The sequence below is a fragment of the Oncorhynchus gorbuscha genome, linkage group LG14 (genome assembly GCF_021184085.1).
Source record: "Oncorhynchus gorbuscha isolate QuinsamMale2020 ecotype Even-year linkage group LG14, OgorEven_v1.0, whole genome shotgun sequence".
NCBI classification, from domain to species: domain Eukaryota; kingdom Metazoa; phylum Chordata; class Actinopteri; order Salmoniformes; family Salmonidae; genus Oncorhynchus; species Oncorhynchus gorbuscha.
Window position 1 is genome coordinate 26520270 of NC_060186.1, and position 23056 is coordinate 26543325.

At 42.4% G+C, this 23056-nt stretch overlaps 1 protein-coding gene across 2 annotated transcripts in view; it reads left to right on the forward strand.

Annotated features, from left to right (window-relative positions):
- Nucleotides 1-23056, forward strand: part of tbc1d22a (TBC1 domain family, member 22a) — a 63892-nt gene that overhangs the window by 14082 nt on the left and 26754 nt on the right. For both annotated transcript variants that reach the window (XM_046297668.1, XM_046297669.1), the window contains exon 6: nucleotides 18859-18929. In XM_046297668.1, the coding sequence (XP_046153624.1) occupies nucleotides 18859-18929 (71 nt within the window). The remainder of the gene's footprint in view (nucleotides 1-18858; nucleotides 18930-23056) is intronic.

Sequence of the window (23056 nt, forward strand, 5' to 3'; positions counted from 1 at the left end):
TTCCCCTTTTTCACAGCAACGGTTTTCTTTTTTCTTTGCCCTTAGACAAACATTGACTTTGTGACAGCATATTAAAGTTGCCGGCAACCAGAAAGGCAGTGTATGTTCTCCTGCTTGTTTATATCCTTGTACAGTTGAAGCGCCAGCTTGTTCATTTTTGTCTTGAGGTGGAATGTATACAGCAGTCATGATGACAGCTTAAAACTCTTTCACGAGGTGGAAGGGTCAGCATTTGACCATCAGGTATTCAAAGACGGGTGAACAGTGGGTCGACACTTCCACCAGGCTGGAATTAGCACACCAGTTGTACTTGAAGAGGCAACCCCCCCCCCGCCCCCGATTTCCCCGACTTCACTGTCCTGTCTGCATGAAAATATCCTGTCTGCACGAGTCCTTAGCCGTAGTATATTGGCCATATACCACACCACCTTGGGCCTTATTGCTTAGGTATACCAAGGGTATGACAAAACATGCGTTTTACTTCTCTAATGATGTTCGTAACCAGTTTATAATAGCAATAAGGCACCTCAGGGGTTTGTGGTATATGGCCAATATACCACGGCTGCCGGCTGTATCCAGGCACTCCATGTTGTGCATTAGAACACCCCTTAGCTGTTGTATATTGACAATATACCACACCCCCGTGGGCCTTATTGCTTAAACATGTCCCTAAAAGCAGCAATTTACAATGTTTCCCTTTGTTGAAACCCTGCGTGAATGTTTGTTGGTCCTGTCGCCATGACTATGACAACATCAGTGAAGCTAGCCTAACTTTAGCCGACGTTAGCTTCTATGCTAACAGACTTTTCAAAATTAAACTATCAAAACACCATCAAAAATAGAACAATGTGCTGTGTTATTACACTCCGCTGAACTCTGTTTAATTTCCTCTGCTTTATAACTCGCTCACCATTAAAATGTTTTGTTTATCTGGTGGTGGTGTTCTCTTCAGTTTTCAGTTGGCTCTCACTGACTCACTAACCAGGCAGTGTAGCGTGAGAGTGCGTGAAGCAACCACTAGAGCGAGCAGCTCTCTTGGTGGGCCAAAAGAAGCACAACACCCCTTGACTCTAAATACTGTTAACGATTACAAAATTTGAAAGATTAGGCTACCAGATATTTCACATTCTCCCACATTTCAGGTTGGCAACATGGGGAACCCAAACCAGCAATAAAACTACTATTGATACAGAAACTATTTCCCCTTTTTCACACAAACGGTTTCCTTTTTTCTTTGCCCTTAGAGACAAACTAGGACCAACAATTAGTATCCTTCCTCTGACCATACTGGTATATGAATTCATCAGTATAATGCCTACCAACCTCTTGATCTTGGAGTTTAATTATTTAAAGCATTGTACTGCTGTTGTACTACGTTAACGCATAATTCATAAAGATGGTACCATATGTATAATGCAGTTTTAAAACCATGCTATTTCAATGAGGCAATACCATGGTATTATTTCTGATCATGGCAGTACCATACTTCAACGCTAAAACCATCGGAATTGGTGTAAGTAACTGCCGATCTGATGTTCAAGAGTTCTTGTCGGTTGTGAGAAATGATAGCGGATTTATTTAGTGAAAATAGGGTAAAAATAAATGGCAAAATAATCACAAAGTAGCAACGTTCTGTTGAAGCTTGCAAAACGGCGGCAATCCAGTATGGCGCTATCTTGTGGGGTCATAAGAGGATTTTAAAGCCATCCATATACCAGTACATGTCTTCATCTGTCAGCTGTGTATTATTATGGACTCCTGAGGTGAGGGAGATGGAGGCTGGGGGGGAGCAGCAGGGTACAGTCAGTGACTCTAAGTCTGTCAACAGTGATTACACCAGGCCAGCAGTTGGGATCTTCTTTTTGAAATGGAGTTCTCGCTGCTTTATTACATATCCAAGCTGACTAGCCAGACACATGATGCCAACGATGAAATATGAATTTAATTCAAAGGCCATAATTAAGAGACAGAGGTAGAGGTCAACAGACAGTGAGAGAGAGAGGGAGATTGGCAGAGGGTAAGGGAGACAAATCGATTGATGGAGAGAAAGAGAGAGCCTGTTGACAGAGATGGATGGGTGTGTTGTCCTGTGGTTGAGGTGGCCGACCTGGTTTTTGTCCTGGTCTCCCCTCTGACGTCAAATCAAATGTTATTGGTCATATACACATGGTTAGCAGATGTGAATGTGATTGTAGCGAAATGCTTGTGAAGAAAAGTGATTGAGTGTATTGCAAAGCAAATTCTATCAGCATATTGATTGCACTATGCAATTGCACTATATTTGTTCTCAAATTTTGCTTTGTTAAAATCCCCAGTTACATTAAATGCAGCCTCAGGATATAGGGTTTCCAGTTGACATAGTCTAGGGAAGTTCCTTGAGGGCCGTCTTGGTGTCTGTTTGATGGGGAATGTACACCGCTGTCACGATAACTGATGAGAATTCTCTTGGGAGGTAATATTGCCGGCATTTGATTGTGAGGAATACTATGTTAGGTGAACAAAAGGACTTGAGTTCCTTTATGTTATGATTACACCATGAGTCGTTGATCATGAAGCATACAACCCCGCTCTTCCCAGAGAGGTGTTGCATGGAAAAGACTGGTGGCTGAACCAATACTGACAACATATCCCGAGAGAGCCATGTTTCTGTGAAACAGGATTTTACAATCTCTTCTGTCTCTCTGGAAAGCAACCCTTGCTTGAATTTCATCTACCTTGTTGTCAAGAGACTGGACATTGGCGAGTAGTATACTCAGGAGTGGTGGGCGATGTACATGTTTACGAACCTGACCAGAGGGCCGCCCCTTCTGCGTCGCCATTGTTTTGGGCCGGCTTCTGGAATTAGGTCCATTGTCCTGGGTGCTGGTCCAAACAGTGGATCATCTTTGGGCAAGTCGTATTCCTTAGTCGTAATGTTGGTAAGTTGACTCCGCTCATATATCCAATAGTTCTTCCCGGCTGTATGTAATAAGACTTACGATTTCCTTGGGTAAAAATGTAAGTAATCAAAATACTGCATAGTTTCCTAAGGACTCGAAGCAAGGCGACCATCTCTGTTGGCGACATCTTACTTTTTTCATCACAGCATCTGTAGAATTACATAGCCATTTATCAGTCCTCTCACCACCAACAGCGCTCGCTTAAACCTCCATCTCTCTCGCTCTGTCGCTCTTTCTCGCTCAAAACCCATCTACTCATCCCTCTCTCCATCACACAGCTATCAATCCTGGGAGACGCTGCCCTCTAGTGTAGAACGACCCCTGACTCTTGTCCTTGATGTTGGGGGTTGTGTGTGTATCAGGGAAGGTGTGCACGTACGCTTCATTCTTTCTTCAGCCTGATGGATTTCAGCCTGGTTTGTGGCTCCAGCCCTCCATCATGTTGGGATTTGTCTCCAGAGGTGTGTGTGTGTGTGAAACTGACTGACTCCTCCACTCTCTGCTCTCACCTGTTTAACGATTAGAAGATGGGCTTGGCATGGGATAGAGCGAGGCTAAAACCGTTAGGCCTAAAAAATGAATCACTCTTTTTCTTGTCATTCCCAGTTTCTATGATCTTAATTGTCACAAAGATTTAGAAAAGACAATCAGGTACTTTGGTTATTCCAGATGCAATATACAGTTTTTGTTTCTAATTCAAGCGTTTATTTTGAGCAGTTTTCAGGATTTCTGGGTTTCTCCAGACAGAGCAGTGAACCTGGCAGAGGTAGCAGGCTGACAGAGCGGAACAGAGCAGGCTTTACGGCACTAAGGCCACAAAGACCATGGCAAGAGCAGGCCAAACCCATTTATCACCACGGAGAGTGAGAATATGACTGGATCTCATTCATAGCCTCTTATCTGTCTCCCTTTTGCTGTCTCGATCTTTCTCTCTCATTCTCACTCTGTCACCTGTCTCTCCCCCACCCTGCTCTCTCTGAAAAGTCATTTAAATGAATTTAATAATTTCTCATAGTTATATATTAAAGCACAGTTTAAATATTTTATCAATCGCATAAAAATCAACACATCAGCCAGGATCGGAATGACACTTTAGAGCGTCTGTGAGTGCGCTCATTACCTGCATGTAAAACGATTGGGCTGTTTCTCAAATGGAGAGACAGACAGTCGGACATTGCAGTAGCAGGCAGTCCTAGACTATAAAATATAATAGTGAACAGAACAAACTAACTTGGTAGCACATTAAAAAAACATCTTGTCGCCCGGCTAGTTAACCGTTTAACTATTATTAGCGTGTATTAATGTTTTCATCATGTCCCAAAAACGACATTCTATGATTCATTTTAGGGCTGACCCTATTTAGTTGACCAGTTGTTTGTTTGGTCGATAGGCTGTTGGTTGACCAAGGTTTTTTTTTTTTAATTGAGCAGTGGCAAAGGGTTGCTACTGTGAATATTAATATCAAATATTAATAAGTCCTTTACCAGTCACACAAGTGTTCTTCCCCTCATAGACAAAAAAATTGCATGTGTATGCACACACAGAATCAGCCAAAACAAACAGCTTAGAACCCCCCTTTGTTGGTTTGTTACGCATCTATTGTTTTAGGCCAATTCTGGCCTTTGAGGCTACCATCCTCTCATCTATGGACAAGTTCTGGGCGGGCTGAAAATGGATCTTGCAGGCCTCAACCATGCTGGGGTAGAGAGGTTTGACTTTGCAGAGCGTGTCAAACCTTGCGGTGCCTCTCCTGTCATTCTCATCGACTTCTGGGTCAGTGATGTGAAGCGCCCGTGAGATATTTAAAAACCTTGTAGAGGACATGACAGTGAAAAGTAGCAGAGAAGGTCTGACATGGAAATGGGCTTCCATGCCTTTTCTTTCCTGCTTGCTTCCTAGCCTCATACTTGTTAGTATTACACACCAGGGAATCAACAACTGCCGGGGTGAAAAACAATTGAAAAAGTTTCATGGGGCTGTATTTTGCTGTCATGTCGAGCTGAGGTCCTGGTGGCCTTTTTGGTTGGAATATTGGAGGACGTGGCTCCACATCCTCCTCTAGCACAGAGTGCCATTTCCCCTCTACCTCTCTGCCAGCAGTTTCCACACTTCCCCTCCTCCGCTTCTTTGTTACTGTCTTCACACCTCTAGATGGCCAGGCGGGGGTAGGTGTGGAGCCGGAGACGGCAGGAGTCAGGCTGGATGAACCCGTTTCAGTGGGGTATGGGTACCTTGGCACCCAGTCGGAGTCGCTATCACTGTGAAAGAAATCATTAAAAAAAATTGTATGAGCCTTTTATCATCACTTAAAATTAACAGATATGCATTGTATAGAGCAGAGGGAACAGTCATTAAGGTAAAGTGCTGTTCCATTCAACTCCGGCCATTGTTGTGGGCCTGCTCTCCCCCAACAACACCCAATGGCTATTTCATATGGAAATGGAGAGGAGTACACGTGCAGTGGCCATGTGTGTGTTTGCTGTTCTACTCCATTCCATTTGAATAAAAAATGTAAAATGTATATATCTGACATGGAATATATATACACACACACACACAGGTTATGGGTCGTACACACACATACATGCATACATGCATACATGCATACATGCATACATGCATACATACATGCATACATGCATACATGCATACACACATATACACACACACACTATAGGCAATGTGTACTTTACACATTTCATCACGCATTTCATTGCAAATTGCAAAAAACAAAAAACACATATTTTTGCAAAAAATAAATAATATATTCATAAAACTGCATTAGCACTTACCAGTCCAGAAATATGTCCTGTCCTTGCAGAAACAGCTCCTCGATGTTTGAATCATAACTGTGTTCACTCAAAGATTTCTCAAACAAAAAATCTGTCTCACTTTCCCCGATCAATCTCTTCTATAATCTGGTGCAAATCTGTATACTTGGACTTCGCTTTTCCTGATTTATTCGCCATGTCTTCAATGAAATCGTTGAAAAAACACTTGGAAAAAAAACACAAAATACTGCTTCCAAAATACTACTTTCCAAAACACTGCTGTGCGTAACAAGCGTGACTGCAACTACTCTGACGGTCAATGGCGAGAATGAAGTTCGTTACGAGTGTGTTTACTAACAAGGGATGGTAGTCCAACCCATAACCATCACATACTGGCATTTACCTCAGGTCATTGGCTATCTACCCACCTAGATTTCAAGAAGATCATTAGGCAGAAATAGTCAATCAACGAAGCTTCGCTAATATTATTGGTGCGCAATGAGGTCTTTGCTCGTTATCTTCAAATCAGTTCACTTCGGTCAATACTCCCCGCAAAAAAAACAAAACGATCAAGTTTGGCTATGTTGCAAACATCCAGAGGATTTCAATGAAACCAACTATGACTAGATAAACGATTGTTTAGTGTGTGTAATTACGTCGAATGCTCCGTCAAAAGTTGATAGTGATGGAATTCACGACACAAACGGTTTATGAAATGTTTTGTTTTAAGCTATAAAAATTGATTTTATCACAGAAAAGGGCACTTCATTTGATCACTGGGACCCTCAGGAAGAGAAATAAGAGCAAGATATCAGAATTTAAGTCATAATTCTACCTTCAGATATGAATGTGTCAACTGTCATGGTGGAAAATGTTTGTTGTTGATCACTCTTCTCAAACAAAAGCATGGCATTTGTTCTCTGTAATAGCTATTTTAAATTGGAAAACGTAGTTTGATTACCAAGATCACTAGAGAGCGATGGGACAAGCTCATCCCTGCCGGCTAAACCCTCCCGTAACCTGACCACACTTGGCCAATTGTGCGCCATCCCATGGGTCTCCGGGCTGCGACAGAGCCTAGCAACTGCGATGCAGTGCCTTAGACCACTGTGCCACTTGGGAGGCACACAATGTGTGTCAGTTGATCTAGTCACTTTCTGTAAAACGGAATATGTATACACTACCGTTCAAAAGTTTGGGTCACTTAGAAATGCCCTTGTTTTCCATGAAAACATGCATGAAATGAGATGCAAAACAAATAGGAAATATAGTCGAGATGATGACAAGGTAATATATAATTATTTTTAATTGAAATAATTGTGTCCTTCAAACTTTGCTTTCGTCAAAGACTCCTCCATTTGCAGCAATTACAGCCTTGCAGACCTATGGCATTCTAATTGTCAATTTGTTGAGGTAATCTGAAGAGATTTCACCCCATGCTTCCTGAAGCACCTCTCACAAGTTGGATTGGCTTGATGGGCACTTCTTACGTACCATATGGTCAAGCTGGTCCCACAACAGCTCAATAGGGTTGAGATCTGGTGACTGTGCTGGCCATGCCATTAGACAGAATACCAGCTATACCAATACCTTCCCTAAATAGTTATTGCATAGTTTGGAACTGTGCTTTGGGTCATTGTCCTGTTGTCGGAGGAAATTGGCACCAATTAAGCCCCGTCCACAGGGTATGGCATGGTGTTGCAAAATGGAGTGATAGCCTTCCTTCTTCAAGATCCCTTCTACCCTGTACACTTCACCACCACCAAAGCTCCATCACATTGTGTCTCATGAATGTTCTTCTTTGTGATCTGAACACCTCAAACTTAGATGTCTGTGTTATTTTGCCCATTAATCTTTTATTTTTATTGGCCAGTCTGAGATATGGCTTTTTCTTTGCAACTCTGCCTAGAATGCTAGCATCCCGGAGTCGCCTCTTCACTGTGGACATTGCGACTGGTACTATTTAATGAAGCTGCCAGTTGAGGACTTGAGAGGCGTCTGTTTCTCAAACTAGACACACTAATGTACTTGTCCTCTTGCTCAGTTGTGCACCGGGACCTCCCAAATTAATTTATAAAGCCCTTCTTACATCAGCTGATATCTCAAAGTGCTGTACAGAAACCCAGCCTAAAATCCCAAACGGCAAGCAATGCAGGTGTAGAAGCACAGTGGCTCGGGAAAAACTCCCTAGAAAGGCAAAAACCTAGGAAGAAACCTAGAGAGGAGCCAGGCTATGTGGGATGGCCAGTCCTCTTCTGGCTGTGCTGGGTGGAGATTATAACAGAACATGGCCAAGATGTTCATATGTTCATAAATGACCAGCATGGTCAAATAATAATAATCACAGTAGTTGTCGAAGGTGCAGCAAGTCAGCACCTCAGGAGTAAATGTCAGTTGGCTTTTCATAGCCGATCATTCATTCAGAGTATCTCTATCACTCTTGCTGTCTCTAGAGTTGAAAACAGCAGGTCTGGGACAGGAAGCACGTCCGGTGAACAGGTCAGGGTTCCATAGCCGCAGGCAGAACAGTTGAAACTGGAGCAGCAGCACGGCCAGGTGGACTGGGGACAGCAAGGAGTCATCATGCCAGGTAGTCCTGAGGCATGGTCCTAGGGCTCAGGTCTTCCGAGAGAGAGAAAGAGAGAACTAGAGAGAGCATACTTAAATTCACACAGGACACCGGATAAGACACTCCTCTTTCTATTCTGGTTAGAGCCAGTTTGCGCTGTTCTGTGAAGGGAGTAGTACATAGCGTATGAGATCTTCTGTTTCTTGGCAATTTCTTGCATGAGAGAGCCTTCATTTCTCAGAACAAGAATAGACTGACGAGTTTCAGAAGAAAGTTTTGAGCCTGTTATCAAACCCACAAATGCCGACGCTCCAGATACTCAACTAGTCTAAAGAATGCCAGTTTTATTGCTTCTTTAATCAGAAAAACAGTTTTCAGCTGTGCTAACATAATTGCGAAAAGGTTTTTCTAATAATCAACTAGCCTTTTAAAATGATAGTTGGATTAGCTAACACACCGTGCCAGGAGTGATGGTTGCTGATAATGGGCCTCTGTTCGCCTATGTAGATATTCCATAAAATATCAGCTCTTTCCATCTACAATAGTCAATTACAACGTTAACAATGTCTACACTGTTTTTCTGATCAATTTGATATTTCAATGAACAAAAATGTGATTTTCGTTCAAAAACGAGGACATTTCTAAGTGACCCCAAACTTTTGAACAGTATTGTAATTACATTGTGGGTTAATATAAATAATCATAAAACATATTTGGTTGCAAATCTGGTCTGCACATTATTTTTTATTTTCAATTATTTATTATGATTAAATTGCCTGCCTAAAAGAGATCATGAGTCTGGTTAAGCAACGTAGAATTGCATTAAATTAGCTTCAAAACAAAGGTTTCCTCAAACAATAATAATAATAAAAAGCTTGTTTTAGCCAGCTAGCTCTGATAAGAAAGCTAACTCATTGATACTGCTTTGGCCTGGCCTCAGGCAGGGGTCTAGTTAAGCAATGACTGATAACTGATAAAGATACTGTACATGGGCTGCATTTTGAAATGGCACCTGGTCAAAAGTTGTGGAATATTGGCCTTTGACAAATAGACTGCCATTCCAGACACATGTGAATCATGATCTTAATCTAATGTCCTTTTTTGGGATAAAATTTAACCACTTTGAAAGAGGCAAGTTTGGCTAGTTCTGTCCCTCCCTGCCTTCTGACTGAAACATTTGATCTGCACCATTTGGAACAGTGTATATTTTATCCCTGTCCTTCTGCTTTTTAATGAGTGTTTTCAGAAACCCTAGTATAGATGCCATCGTGTAGTTGTGTGAGCTGGATTTTTCGAGTCACAGCATCAGCTTTTACAGTTTATTTTGAGCGACTAAGAGCAGCGAACACCAGCCAATTACCTCTCTCTCTGATGGCGGAAACATAGCCGTTTCCATGGCGATGCTCTTTCCTCTGATTAGGTCTTGCTTAGACTTTCTCTCTCCTACTCTACCTCACTTCATCCTTGGCAATCTTCTCTGGACACTGAGCCCCTCCCTCCCCACATACACTCCTGTTTTACTCCCTGCCCTTTCTCCTTTCTTTTGCTGACTTGTGTTCCCTCTTTCTTCCTCTTGTTAGTCTCTGACTCTACCTCTTCTCTTTCTGCTGTGTCTCTCTCCATCTCTTTTCATCTGCTTCTCTCCGCCTGCTACAGTTGGGGGAGCTGCTGATCTATGGAACTCCTTCTCTTGCTGAAGCCTCTAAATGCTACTGCTGCTACTTATTGTTTTTCTCTGCATATCTGCCTTTCTCTCTCTCTCTCTTCTTACACCTGTCTGTCTGTCTGTCTGTCTGTCACTCTGTCTGTCTGTCTGTCACTCTGTCTCCACAGTTACAGTTGACAATCCTGTTACACAGCCATTTCCCAATATTATAGGCTTACCACCACAGCCATGACATTCTGTAGTTCAATTGAATTCTTATGTCAACTGTTAACTCAATTAGTACATTTTTTTGAATCTGTACGGGGACTGGAATTTCGGATGCATCTATCCGTTGTGTATGAAAATATGATCCTCCAAAATCTGGTTTTCTAGTAAATAGGCTCAGGGTTTAGTCAAGAGAGTAGATATCCCAGGTCAAGCACCGGATGGCTAGTTGTCTTTTAAGACGACATCATCCAATGATGAATACCCCCCTGGAGAGTGGAACGTAGATTAGGAGCGCAAGACACTCCCCTCTCAAAAAACATAAACAGCATCTCCGTCTTGGAGAGTTGAACCACTATAGCAGCTGAAGTTTCTGTCTGGTGTGGTACACTATTTCACACCTCAGTGGTCATTTGAGACCAGAGGCTAAATGACAACTACTGTGATGATTGTCTCTCATGGCGATGCCCTAGGCCTAAAGCTGCTCTACTGTGGCAGGTCTCACCAGGCAGGCTGTCATGTGCCAGTTGTCTCTTCTGATTGCTAATTCCTTTGTGCGTAATTACTTGGCACACAGTCAGCTGTTTTTGTCACCAATACCAGTTGTTTTTGCCTGTCCATGCCAGTTATACAGTGGGGCAAAAAAGTATTTAGTCAGCCACCAATTGTGCAAGTTCTCCCATTTAAAAACATCCGAGGCCTGTAATTTTCATCATAGGTACACTTCAACTATGACAGACAAAATGAGAAAACAAATCCAGAAAATCACATTGTAGGATTTTTAATGAATTTATTTGCAAATTATGGTGGAAAACTTTTGTTATTGACCAAATATTTATTTATCTCAATACTTTGTTATATACCCTTTGTTGGCAATGACAGAGGTCAAACGTTCTGTAACTCTTCACAAGGTTTTCACACACTGTTGCTGGTATTTTGGCCCATTCCTCCATGCAGATCTCCTCTAGAGCAGTGATGTTTTGGGGCTGTTGCAGGGCAACACAGACTTTCAACTCCCTTTATTGAAGAATCACTACTGTTGACCAATCACAGATGAAGTGATGTAGACTTCGGCTTGCCTCAATGTTTTTGTGAACTCAAACATCCGCAAAAACCCTTACCGAAGTCCAAAACTAACAAGAACGTCACAAAATGTTGTCATAATATACAGTGCATTCAAAAAGTATTCAGGTCCCTTGTCTTTTTCCACATTTTGTTACATTATAGCGTTATTAGAAAATGTATGAAATACGTGTTTTTCCTCAATTTACACACAATACCCCATAATGACAAAGCAAAAACAGTTTTTTGAAAATGTTATCAAATGTATTAAAAATAATATTTATTTATGTAAATATTCAGACCCTTAGCTATGAAACTCAATGTTGAGCTCCGTTGCATCCTGATTCCATTGATCATCCTTGAGATGTTTCTAGAACTTGATTGGAGTCAACCTGTCGTAAATTCAATTGATTGGACATAATTTGTAAAGGCATACACCTGTCTATATTAGGTCGCAGAGCAAAATCCAAGCCATGATGTCAAAGGAATTGTCCATAGAGCCCCGAGACAAGATCATGTCGAGGCACAGATCTGGGGAAGGGTCACCAAAACATTTCTGCAGCATTGAAAGTCCCTTAGAACACAGTGGCCTCCATCATGCTTAAATGGAAGACGTTTAGACGCGTCATACCCAAGACGACTCTAGGCTGTTATCTTTGCCAAAGGTTCTTCAACAAAGTACTCCGTAAAGGGTCTGAATTCTTATGTAAATGTGTTTCAGTTTTATATATTTTTTTAAAACAAATGAGCAGAAATGTCTCAATCAGTTTTTTTTCTTTGTCATTATTGGGTATTGCGTGTAGATTGAGGATAACAATTTAATCTATTTCAGAATAAGGGTGTAACGTAAATTTAGAAAAGGTCAAAGGGTCTGAATACTTTGTATGCGCAAACTCCTCCGAATTGTTTCGGCTGGGAAGCATGCGGATGCCTTGACGGTAATAGTATGACTCACTAGAATACAGTGGCAGCCTGGCAGAACTTTGTCTTCCCATAGTAGGTCCAAGAGTATGAACTCTCCATGAACCAAATAATATATAGATCTGGGGGCCTCTTCATAATCCCTGCACTCAAAACTGCCACTTCGTCTACAGAATACTTTAGAACTTAAAACATTTCATTTTTACTCAGCCTCATTAAAAAGCTGGCATCATACACACACTTTAGAGAATTTTAGGGAGAAGTTTAAATAAGGGTTTTGAAAAGTGTCATCTGAAATTAGAATATTGTACGTTAACGGCACGGGTGAAGTAGGATAATTTAGAAGAAGCAGAGGAATTTATAATGCAATCAGTTTAAAAAGCCGACCACCTCTCTCGGCAGTGACTTTGAGAGGCCGGGCTAGGGGGAGTTGACTGGGTCCTTACTGTACCGTTCACTTCCCAGTCACCAGCACTATATCTCACCATGGCTGCGTCCCAAATGGAACCCCATTTCCTATATGGGCTTAGTGCACCATATATGCCTGGGTCAAAAGTAGTGCACTTTATAGGGAAGAATAGGGTGCCATTTGGGACGCAGACTACATTTCATCGTCCAGAAGCCAGGTGGTAATACGGAGGAGTATCTTTTCACTGGACTCCCATTAGTTCACGAGCCTGTCGTCACCAGCTGCTTGTCTCTTCGTCCTTTTACCGGAGTTAACAGCACGGTACTCTGTCTCTCACACAGACAGACTCAGTGCTTAAGGTTTAGAGCATCAGCTAAAACTTTTACAGCGCTGAATAAATGCGTCAGGCCGGATGGCATTCTTGTTAGCCATGATAGGGATGATGTGGCGGTAGGCCCTAGTTTGTCTGCTGGGGATGTTGTCTTGGGCTCCCTGCGTTGGAAGAAATGGGGATCTGCCTGCCACTAATATTGTAGCCTCTCCGCGTTAGTTTTACAGGACTACACGAGACACAGAGTGCAGCAGGATGTTGCTCGGGGTGTGGAGTTAGGCTTAGCTCTAATTTCTTTATTGGGTTGTTGTCGGCCATGATAGGAATAGGCCTACGGGATCTGCTGTCACTGTCTGATATAGCCTATCACTTTACGGTTTTTCTCGGCCTATGTCTGACACCGACAAGGAAGTGTTTGTTTTGTAGTGTCTGTCTATGAATGTGAGCTGTGTGTGAGGACCTCTTGGCTGTCTGTCCGCCCCATTGCCCTCTCCATCTGAGTCGTGTCTGACTAGTGCATGGCTCCGGCCTGCCAACTGTCTGCCTCCCTCTGCCATCACTTCCTCACTCAGTCAGCACACAGACTGACAGCTCTCATCTTTCCTGATAAATGGCCTGTCTTTCTCTGCCTTAAATTTTTTTATTTATTATTTTTTATTCCTCCCTTTCACGCACAGGATGTGGACTCAAATCCAAGCACTTGACTCTCCATCTGGAGATTTGAACGACACAATCTGTGTTGGTATTGTACCGTACATTATAAACATTGCAATATTGAAGGTATTTAGCGTCCATTACTTCAACTTATCCCATAGGGATACAGCTGTTAAAATGCTTCAACAGGAGGTACACGATGTTACAAAGTACCGGCGCGGCCACAAGCGAAAATGTACTGTAGCCAAGGCCTATCCCGTGTGAGCTCATGAATAAACCATTAACGCAGTAGTCTAAAGGACAAGGTGTCTGGGATAGGAAGTGACCTCCGGGGAAGAGGTTCTATGACGCAACACAGTGCTTCCCCTAGGATCTAGTGAACATGACGGTTTGTTTTAAAGCTGCTTTCCTTCTGCAATTCTACACCCCTCATATTGTTGCAGTTTTAAAGTTAATTTCTGCCAAGTCTACACACTTTCAGTGTCTTTGCTATAGAAATAGGCCTACGGTATATTCTACTTGTCATTAGTAGTCTGTGTTGGCGTTTTCATTTAATTGGCATTCGGCTTTAATTATTTGACTCGGCCTGTGTCACCCTGTCTAGGATATGCCTTTTCTCGGTTTCTCTTCGATTATCCTCATAGCTCACAGACACAATGCCTACTGACTGACTGCGTGCTTCACACTGTGCTTTTCCTCATCTCACTCAGGGCTCTGAGACTTCTGATTTGATTTAGCCCTGGGTCCACGTCCCTTGGGGACCTTGTTCAACTAGTGTGTCAGGCTTTGCTGTTTTATTCTAATGATAAGTGTGATATATATATTCTTGAAAAAGCGGTGTTTTCCGAGAAACGAGACTGCCACTAATGAAACGGCATTTGCTATTTAACACCAGGCTCGAGGAAACTGAGCAAGGTCGTGTTTTTCACTCTCCTTGTAGCAGGAGCTCCGGATGGCATTTCCTCATCCGTGCGCTGTCTGAGTCAGCTCGGGAGGGGATGTTGAAGGGGCACGCAGACCACGTCTTAAATCATATTCTATTACCTTTTTATAGTGCACTCACGTTAACCATTAGTGCTCTACTTTCAACCAGAGGTACCCATGTACTGTTGACCTAATCCCTATGCGTGAATAGAATGTCATTAGAGATTTCCCCAGTTTTAGATTTTTCGAGTAGTATTTTAGAATGCGTCGAGCACAGAGGGCGTGTTCCGTTACGTTCCGTGATGTTCCGTCTGTGATGTATGGCTGCAGCGGGCAGATGCTCTCACACTGCTGGCCAGATTGGTGCCAGGTAAATGTCTGACCTCCAGCCCTCCCAAACGCAGAAGCCTTGCACGTATGGCCATGAGAACGGTCGTCTTTCCAGGTCATCAGCGCCCGAGGAGAGAGAGTGTGTAAGTCTGTGTCTGACTCTCTCTCCCCACTGTGAGATTAATGTCAGTTGGGAAACAGGTAGTTTAATTAACGGCTAGTAAGATAAATGAATCAATTAATGCGGCTGACGGCGCAGATGAGGGTTCGAAGGTGCAGAGTGCGGACTGAGGAGAGACACCGTTGATTAGCTCTGTATTTAATTCATTGAGTGGATTCCTTTCCCTATGAAGTTTCTTCCCTCCCTGTAAAGCCTTGGGGTTCGTTAAAGCTGCCACCTCAGTGTAACTGTGAATGTGGTGTGGTTCTCCCTCTACTGTTGTCGATCTACCTCTTTTTTTCTTCTTCCTTCTCTCTCTCTCCTCCCTCTGCTCCCTTCATTCTCTCTCTCCTCCCTCTGCTCCCTTCCTTCTCTCTCTGCTCCCTTCCTTCTCTCTCTCCTCCCTCTGCTCCCTTCCTTCTCTCTCTGCTCCCTCTGCTCCCTTCCTTCTCTCTCTGCTCCCTCTGCTCCCTTCCTTCTCTCTCTCTCCTCCCTCTGCTCCCTTCCTTCTCTCTCTCTCCTCCCTCTGCTCCCTTCCTTCTCTCTCTCTCCTCCCTCTGCTCCCTTCCTTCTCTCTCTCTCCTCCCTCTGCTCCCTTCCTTCTCTCTCTCTCCTCCCTCTGCTCCCTTCCTTCTCTCTCTCTCCTCCCTCTGCTCCCTTCCTTCTCTCTCTCTCCTCCCTCTGCTCCCTTCCTTCTCTCTCTCTCCTCCCTCTGCTCCCTTCCTTCTCTCTCTCTCCTCCCTCTGCTCCCTTCCTTCTCTCTCTCTCCTCCCTCTGCTCCCTTCCTTCTCCTCCCTCTGCTCCCTTCCTTCTCACATCCCTCTTTCTTCTGCATCATTGCCTCTCCTCTCCTTCCCAACAGCTGCCCTGTGGCTCTATAAGGTTAGGTTTGGGTTAATTACCAAGCCCATGCCATTCAAATAATCTCCATCAAATTGTATTGGTTGCGTACACATATTTAGCAGATGTTATTGTGGGTGTAGCGAAATGCTTGTGTTCCTAGTTCCAACAGTCCAGTAGTATCTAACAATACACACATCTAAAAGTACAAGACTGGAATTAAGAAATATGTAATATTAGGACGAGCAATGGAGTACAAATACAGTACCAGTCAAAAGTTTGGACACACCTACTCATTCAAGGGTTTTCCTTTTAGTTTTACTATTCTCTACATTGTAGAATAATAGTGAAGACTAACTATGAAATACCACACATGGAAATCATGTAGTAACCACACACACACACACACATCTGTAGGATAGGATAGTGTGTGTGTGTATATATACAGCAATTGTTGAAAAGGATGGCGTTGACGTAGAATACAGTATATACATATGAAATAACTAAAACCTCATTTAAACAAGTGACCAGTGTCTATGTGCATAGGGCAGCAGTCTATGTGCGTGGTAGAGTAACCGGGTGGCAGTCGGCTAGTGACGGTGACTCAGTTCAGGGCCGGGTACTGGGTGGAGGCCGAACAGTGATGGCTAATTTAACAGAGTGATGGCCTTGAGACAGAAGCTGTTTTTCAGTCTCTCGTCCCCAGCTTGGATTCCCCTGTACTGACCTCGACTTCTGGATGATAATGGGGTGAACAGGCAGTGGCTCGGTGGTTGATGTCCTTGATGATCTTTTTTTTGTTCTTGTGACACCGGGCGCTGTAGATGTCCTGGAGGGCAGGCAGTTTGCCCCCGGTGATGCAGACCGCACCGACCCTCTGAGCCCTGTTGTTGCGGGCGGTGCATTTGCCATACCAGGCGTTGTTACGGCCTGATGGTATGGGCTCAATGGTGCATATATACATTACATTAGTGTTTCAAGAAGGCGTATGCTTTACTTCCTGATAACTATATACATTTCCTGTCTCTACCTGCTAGGGAGCCTCGGGGCTTCTGTTTAAAAGCTTTATGCTGTGCGATTCCATGCTGATAATCTCCTTCCTCCTGAAGTGTGCACTTGTTCACATCCCTTTATGGATTTGAAAGTATATGACTGGTATACGGGAACCAACTATAGCCCGTGCCTACACCAATTCTATCCTTTTAAACATGTGGGGAGTAGTGAACGATTGCACAGTTCAGGAAGAAGGATAGATTATTGGGACACGACCATAGTGTGCTGTGGGCTGTGATTCATTATAGAATCTATGTACCTCACCAGAGGCCCTGGAGATACGGAGAGGTAATATGGAACAATTTCTATATCCTATAGGCTTTATATAGTGAATGCTTGATTTCTGGCTTTTTGCTCTCTTCTGGAAAAAGTTTTTTGAATCTCATTGAGAATGAAAATAATAAATAAAAGGGTAAATGGATGAAAAACAAACATGCTCAGAATGTAGCCTTGCCTAAGTGGCGATGGTATACAAAGCAGTAGTGATGGGCTATACAACGTATTAGTAGTTGTGTAAGTGGACACTCGATGTAGCCAATGGACTAATCCAGACCTTCCTGTTTAGAACGGGCCAACATTTCCCATTGCAATATCGGTCACTAACACAATATTGTCTTGCGTCTGCTTTAGAACTGCCCGGCAGTAATTTGGAACAAATCAACGTCTGCTGTGTTATACCAGTTTTGCGCCAACGCTCTGAGTAAGAGTGGAGATGGGAGCTTAGGCCTGAGTCAGAGATGCTTTTGTTTTTACATGGAGGTAGGTAGAGTGGGAGGGAGGGATGGAAGGAGAGATGTAACGATAGAAAGATGGAGAGCAAGGAAGAGTCGGAGGGAGAACGGGAGGGCGTTGACCTGTTTTGCCTGCCGGGTCATCTCATTTACACACATCAGTCCCCCCGCTCTCCTAACACGAGTGAGACAATGCACAATATGCAATTGCACTGAAGAGATTCTTGTTGAATTTGTGTGGAATCTTGATTGGAATAGGCAGGCGGAATGTTAATAATGCAGTCCTAAACTTTGGTTAGGCTGAAGCGAAGTTAGATGCATGGCCGTTGGTGAACTATGGTTGAATGACACAGGTGAAGGCCTTGTCTGTGTCCCAAATGTCACCCTAGTATTTCATTTATAGTGCACTACTCTTTACCATGGCCAATAGCACTGCCCAATCCCGCAGAGTTTGAAGTATGCAGTGGACATTATGTGAAAGAATCCAGAATTAAACAATGGTTGCGTCCCAAATGGGACCCTATTTCCTATATACAGTAGTACACTGTTTTTGACCAGAGCACTAATGCCCTGGTCAAAAGTGCACTACATAGGGAATAGGTTGCCAATTGGGACACAGGCAATATGAAGAATCCAGCATAAACCATATTTTCTGGTGGTTTTATAGACTCAGGGGGAGCCCCTCTTTTCCAATTTAAAAGTCCAATTTGCATCTCTGTGAGATTGATTCACATTAACACTCGTGGGCCCTAGAACGTGGCCTCCTGACCATGTGGTGGGAAACTTCTTTAAACCCGTCAAATGCTAATGTTTTGGATGTCAGAGACCGATGAGAAGCTTTGGGTTTGGAATTCATTTGCATGTGTAGGATACTGGGAATTTGGGGGAAAATATACACCAAATCAGAAAGCTTCATGGTGTTGTCTTTCAAGGAAATATGTTTTCCTGTAGAGCCAACATATGTTTTGGGTTCATTTCCTGGCATCACTGTCTATGTATGTGTTGGATAACAGGCAACAGAGTCTTTGGGGGAAGTAGGCTACACAGTAAATACGCATGGCGCTGCCTTTCCAGGAAATAGGTTTTCCCCCTACGCAAACATGAGAAATGCCTTAAGCTGATGCTTTAGGTGTATCTGTATCCTAAGGTTTTGTAGTATAATATCTATTATTATTGTCAATTATAAGACAATTATTGTCTTTTTTCTTTTGCTTTCTTCAGGCAACGAATCTCAGTGGTCTTGTATGTTCTTTGAAAATGTCATAATGTAATTCTCTGTCTGTTCCCCTTTCAGAGGAATTACGAAAGTTGAGCTGGTCTGGAATTCCGCGCCAGGTTCGTCCAATTACGTGGAAGCTCCTTTCGGTAAGTAAGGGTGTTTTCACATAGTCCTCTTTTTAAAATAACAATCTCAGTCATATTTTAATGGTGTTATCACACTTGGTCCCTTTCAGCAAATTTTTCGTTCAGTGTGAACACTCAAAAGAGCTCCTGAACCGAACTGAGACCATCTCGAGAGGGGGGCCATAGCCTATCTTGGGTGTCCAGTCAAATGTACGTGTTAATAGTATCTTCTGATAAAATATGAGACATCGTAATTGTTAACTAAACACAATCTATTAGCTTCCAAAATGTAATTAGGTACAGTTGAAGTCAGAAGTTTATATACACCTTAGCCACATACATTTTGCACAATTCCTGACATTTAATCCGAGTAAAATTCCCCTGTTTTAGGTCAGTTAGGATCCCCACTTTATTTTAAGAATGTGAAATGTCAGAATAATACTAGAGTGATTTATTTTCAGCTTTTATTTCTTTCATCACATTCCCAGTGGGTCAGAAGTTTACATACACTCAATTTAGTATTTGGTAGCATTGCCTTTAAATTGTTTTACTTGGGTCAAATGTGTTTGGTAGCCTTCCACAAGCTTCCCTCAATAAGTTTGTGAATTTTGTCCCATTCCTCCTGAAAGAGCTGGTGTAACGGAGTCAGGTTTGTAGGCCTCCTTGCTCGCACGTCCTTTTCAGTTCTGCCCACACATTTTCTATAGGGCTGAGGTCAGTGCTTTGTGATGGCCATTCCAATACCTTGACTTTGTTGTCCTTAAGCCATTTTGCCACAACTTTGGAAGTATGTTTGGGGTCTTTGTCCATTTGGAAGACACATTTGCGACCAAGCTTAAACTTCGACTGATGTTGCTTCAATGTATCCACATAATTTTCCGTCATCATGATGCCATCTATTTTGTGAAGGGTACCAGTCTCTCCTGCAGCAAAGCACCCCCACAAAATGATGCTGCCACCCCCGAGCTTCACGGTTGGGATGGTGTTCTTCGGCTTGCAAGCCTCCCCATTTTTCCTCCAAACATAACAATGGTCCTAATGGCCAAACAGTTTCATCAAACCAGAGGACGAGGACATTTCTTCAAAAAGTATGATCTTTGTCCCCATGTGCAGTTGCAAACCGTAGTCTGGCTTTTTTATGGCGGTTTTGGAGCAGTGGCTTCTTCCTTGCTGATCGGCATTACAGGTTATGTCGATATAGGACTCGTTTTTCCTGTGGTTATATATCATTTTGTACCTGTTTCCTCCAGCATCTTCACAAGGTCCTTTGCTGTTATTCTGGGTTTGATTTGCATTTTTCGCACCAAAGTACGTTCATCTTTAGGAGACAGAACGCATCTCCTTCCTTGGCAGTATGACAGTTGCGTGGTCCCATGGTGTTTATACTTGCATACTATTGCTTGTACAGATGAACGTGGTACCTTCAGTCGTTTGGAAGTTGCTCCCAAAGATGAACCAGACTTGCGGAGGTCTACAATTTATTTTCTGAGGTCTTGGCTGATTTCGTTAGATTTTCCCATGATGTCATGCAAAGAGGCACTGAGTTTGATGGTAGGCCTTGAAATGATTTCACAGGTACACCTCCAATTGACTCAAATGATGTAAATTAGCCGATCAGAAGCTTCTAAAGCCATGACATAGCTTTCTGGAATTTTCCAAGCTGTTTAACCTGTGTAGGACCAGAACTACTTTCCGCTAGCGGAATCCCTCGCCAACAGCCAATGAATTTGCAGGGCGCCATATACAAATCAACAGAAATCTCATAAATCAAATTTCTCAAACATACAAGTATTAGGCACCATTTTAACCTCTTGCTTCTACCTGGCACGCAGGCGTCCCATCTAGAGCTCTGGAAATGCAAATGCGCTACGCTAAATGCTAATAGTATTAGTTAAAACTCAAACGTTCATTAAAATACACGTGCAGGGTATTGAATTAAAGCTACACTCGTTGTGAATCCAGGCAACAAGTCAGATTTCAAGTCTGCGTCTTTCGGTTCTCAAAATAGCCACTTTTCGGTCGAAATGTAGGCAAAATTCAAGTGGATGCGCACCAAAACGTCGAAATTATATATTATATGTCGAGTAAACTTGTCAAACTATGTTCATAATTAAGCTTTAACATGTTATAAAGGTGTACAGCAATTGTGAGGACGAAGCGAAACACACGTCTTGTAATTGATCCTGAAGAGCGGGAGCAGAGCGCGCATAAACGTACACTTTTTCGCGTGACCGAGACCTTTCGGCACGCTCAACGTCTCGTGAGCGCGCGATTCTCACAATGAGAAGCCCCATTGAAAGCAGGCTTCGCGCTGAACACGTAGGAACTGTTCCCAGAGCGGTTGTTGTTGTTGGCGTTTAAGATGACGTCAAAGTTGGGCCAACTTTTTCCATGACGAGAGATTTTGGGAGAATGCATGCCCTGAGACTTCTGCTTTACATAGAGACAAAATTTAAACGGTTTTAGAAGCTTTAGTGTTTTCTATTCGATAATATTTTTTTATATGCATATATTAGCAACTTTTGACAAAAATGTATCCTGTTTTATATGGGTACCCAATTCCTCCAGAAGGGGCAGTAAACAGGGCTAGGCTTAAGAGGTTAAAGATACAATTCTCATTAATCCAGCCACAGTCGCTGATTTCAAAAAGGCTTTACAGCGAAAGCTCCACAAACGATTTAGGTAACCACCAACTCACAGAAAAACCCTGCCATTTTTTCCAGCCAAAGAGAGGAGTCACAAAAAGCACAAATGGAGATAAAATGAATCACTAACCTTTGATCTTCATCAGATGACACTAATAGGACTTAATGTTATACAAAACATGTATGTTTTGTTCGGTAACGTTCATATTTATATCCCAAAATCTTATTTTACATTGGCGTGTTATGTTCAGTAGTTCCAAAACATGCAGTGATATTGCAGAGGGCCACATGAATTCACAGAAATACTCATTATAAATGTTGATAAATGCAAGTGTTATCCATGGAACTTTAGATAAAATTCTCCTTAAAGGCCCAGTCAACTTAATGTTTGTAAACTTCTGACACACTGTAATTGTGATACAGTGAAATAATCTCTGTAAACAATTGTAGGAAAGATTTACTTCTGTCATGCACAAAGTAGATGTCCTAACTGACTTGCCAAAACTATAGTTTGTTAACAAGACATTTGTGGAGTGGTTGAAAAAGGTTTAATGACTCCAACCTAAATGTAAACTTCCGACTTCAACTGTATGTTTACATTGCCAAAGCAAGTGAAGTACATAATATACAAAAGTAAAATAAACAATAAATTTAACAGTAAAAAGTACTCCACAGAAGTTCCAAAAGAATAGACATTACAAAAATAAACTTTTGCTATTGACCAAATACTTATTTTCCACCATAATTTGCAAATAAATTCATGAAAAATCTTACAATGTGATTTTCTGGATTTTATTCCCTCATTTTGCCTGTCATAGTTGAAGTGTACCTATGAAAATTACAGGCGCCTCATCTTTTTAAGTGGGAGAACTTGCACAATTGGTGGCTGACTAAATCGTTTTTTGCCCCACTGTACATTGTTTAATCTGCAACATGTTTCATAATTTTCTGCAAGCCTAACAGTTTCTCACCACCACGGGAGGACACAGTATTACAACTGTTAGAAAACACGGACATTTGCTCAGTACATTGTTTTCACTGAGGAAATGTACGAGTCTGCAGTTAATGATAATGCAGAGGATTTTCCTAAGGTTGCTGTTGCGTATTCCATGGTAGTTATCGGGGTCACAATTGTCTCCACTTTTGTGGATTGGGGTGATCAGTCCTTGGTTCCAAATATTGGGGATGACGCCAGATCTAAGGATGATGTTAGTTTTGGTATTGCCAATTGGAATGTTTTGTCTGTATGTTTGATCATTTCATTGAGGATACCATCAACACCCACAGCCTTTTTGGGTAGGAGGGTTTTTATTTCGTCCTGTAGTTCAAGGTCATTTGAGAATCCAGTGGCTTCTGGTAGTCTTAAATTGATTTGTATTTGATCATGTATATGTTTTTGCTGTTTGTTCTTTGTTATAGAGCCAAAAAGATTGGAGAAGTGGTTTACCCAAACATCTCGATTTTGGGGAGATAATTCTTGATCTTTAGTTTTTTCCAATGTTC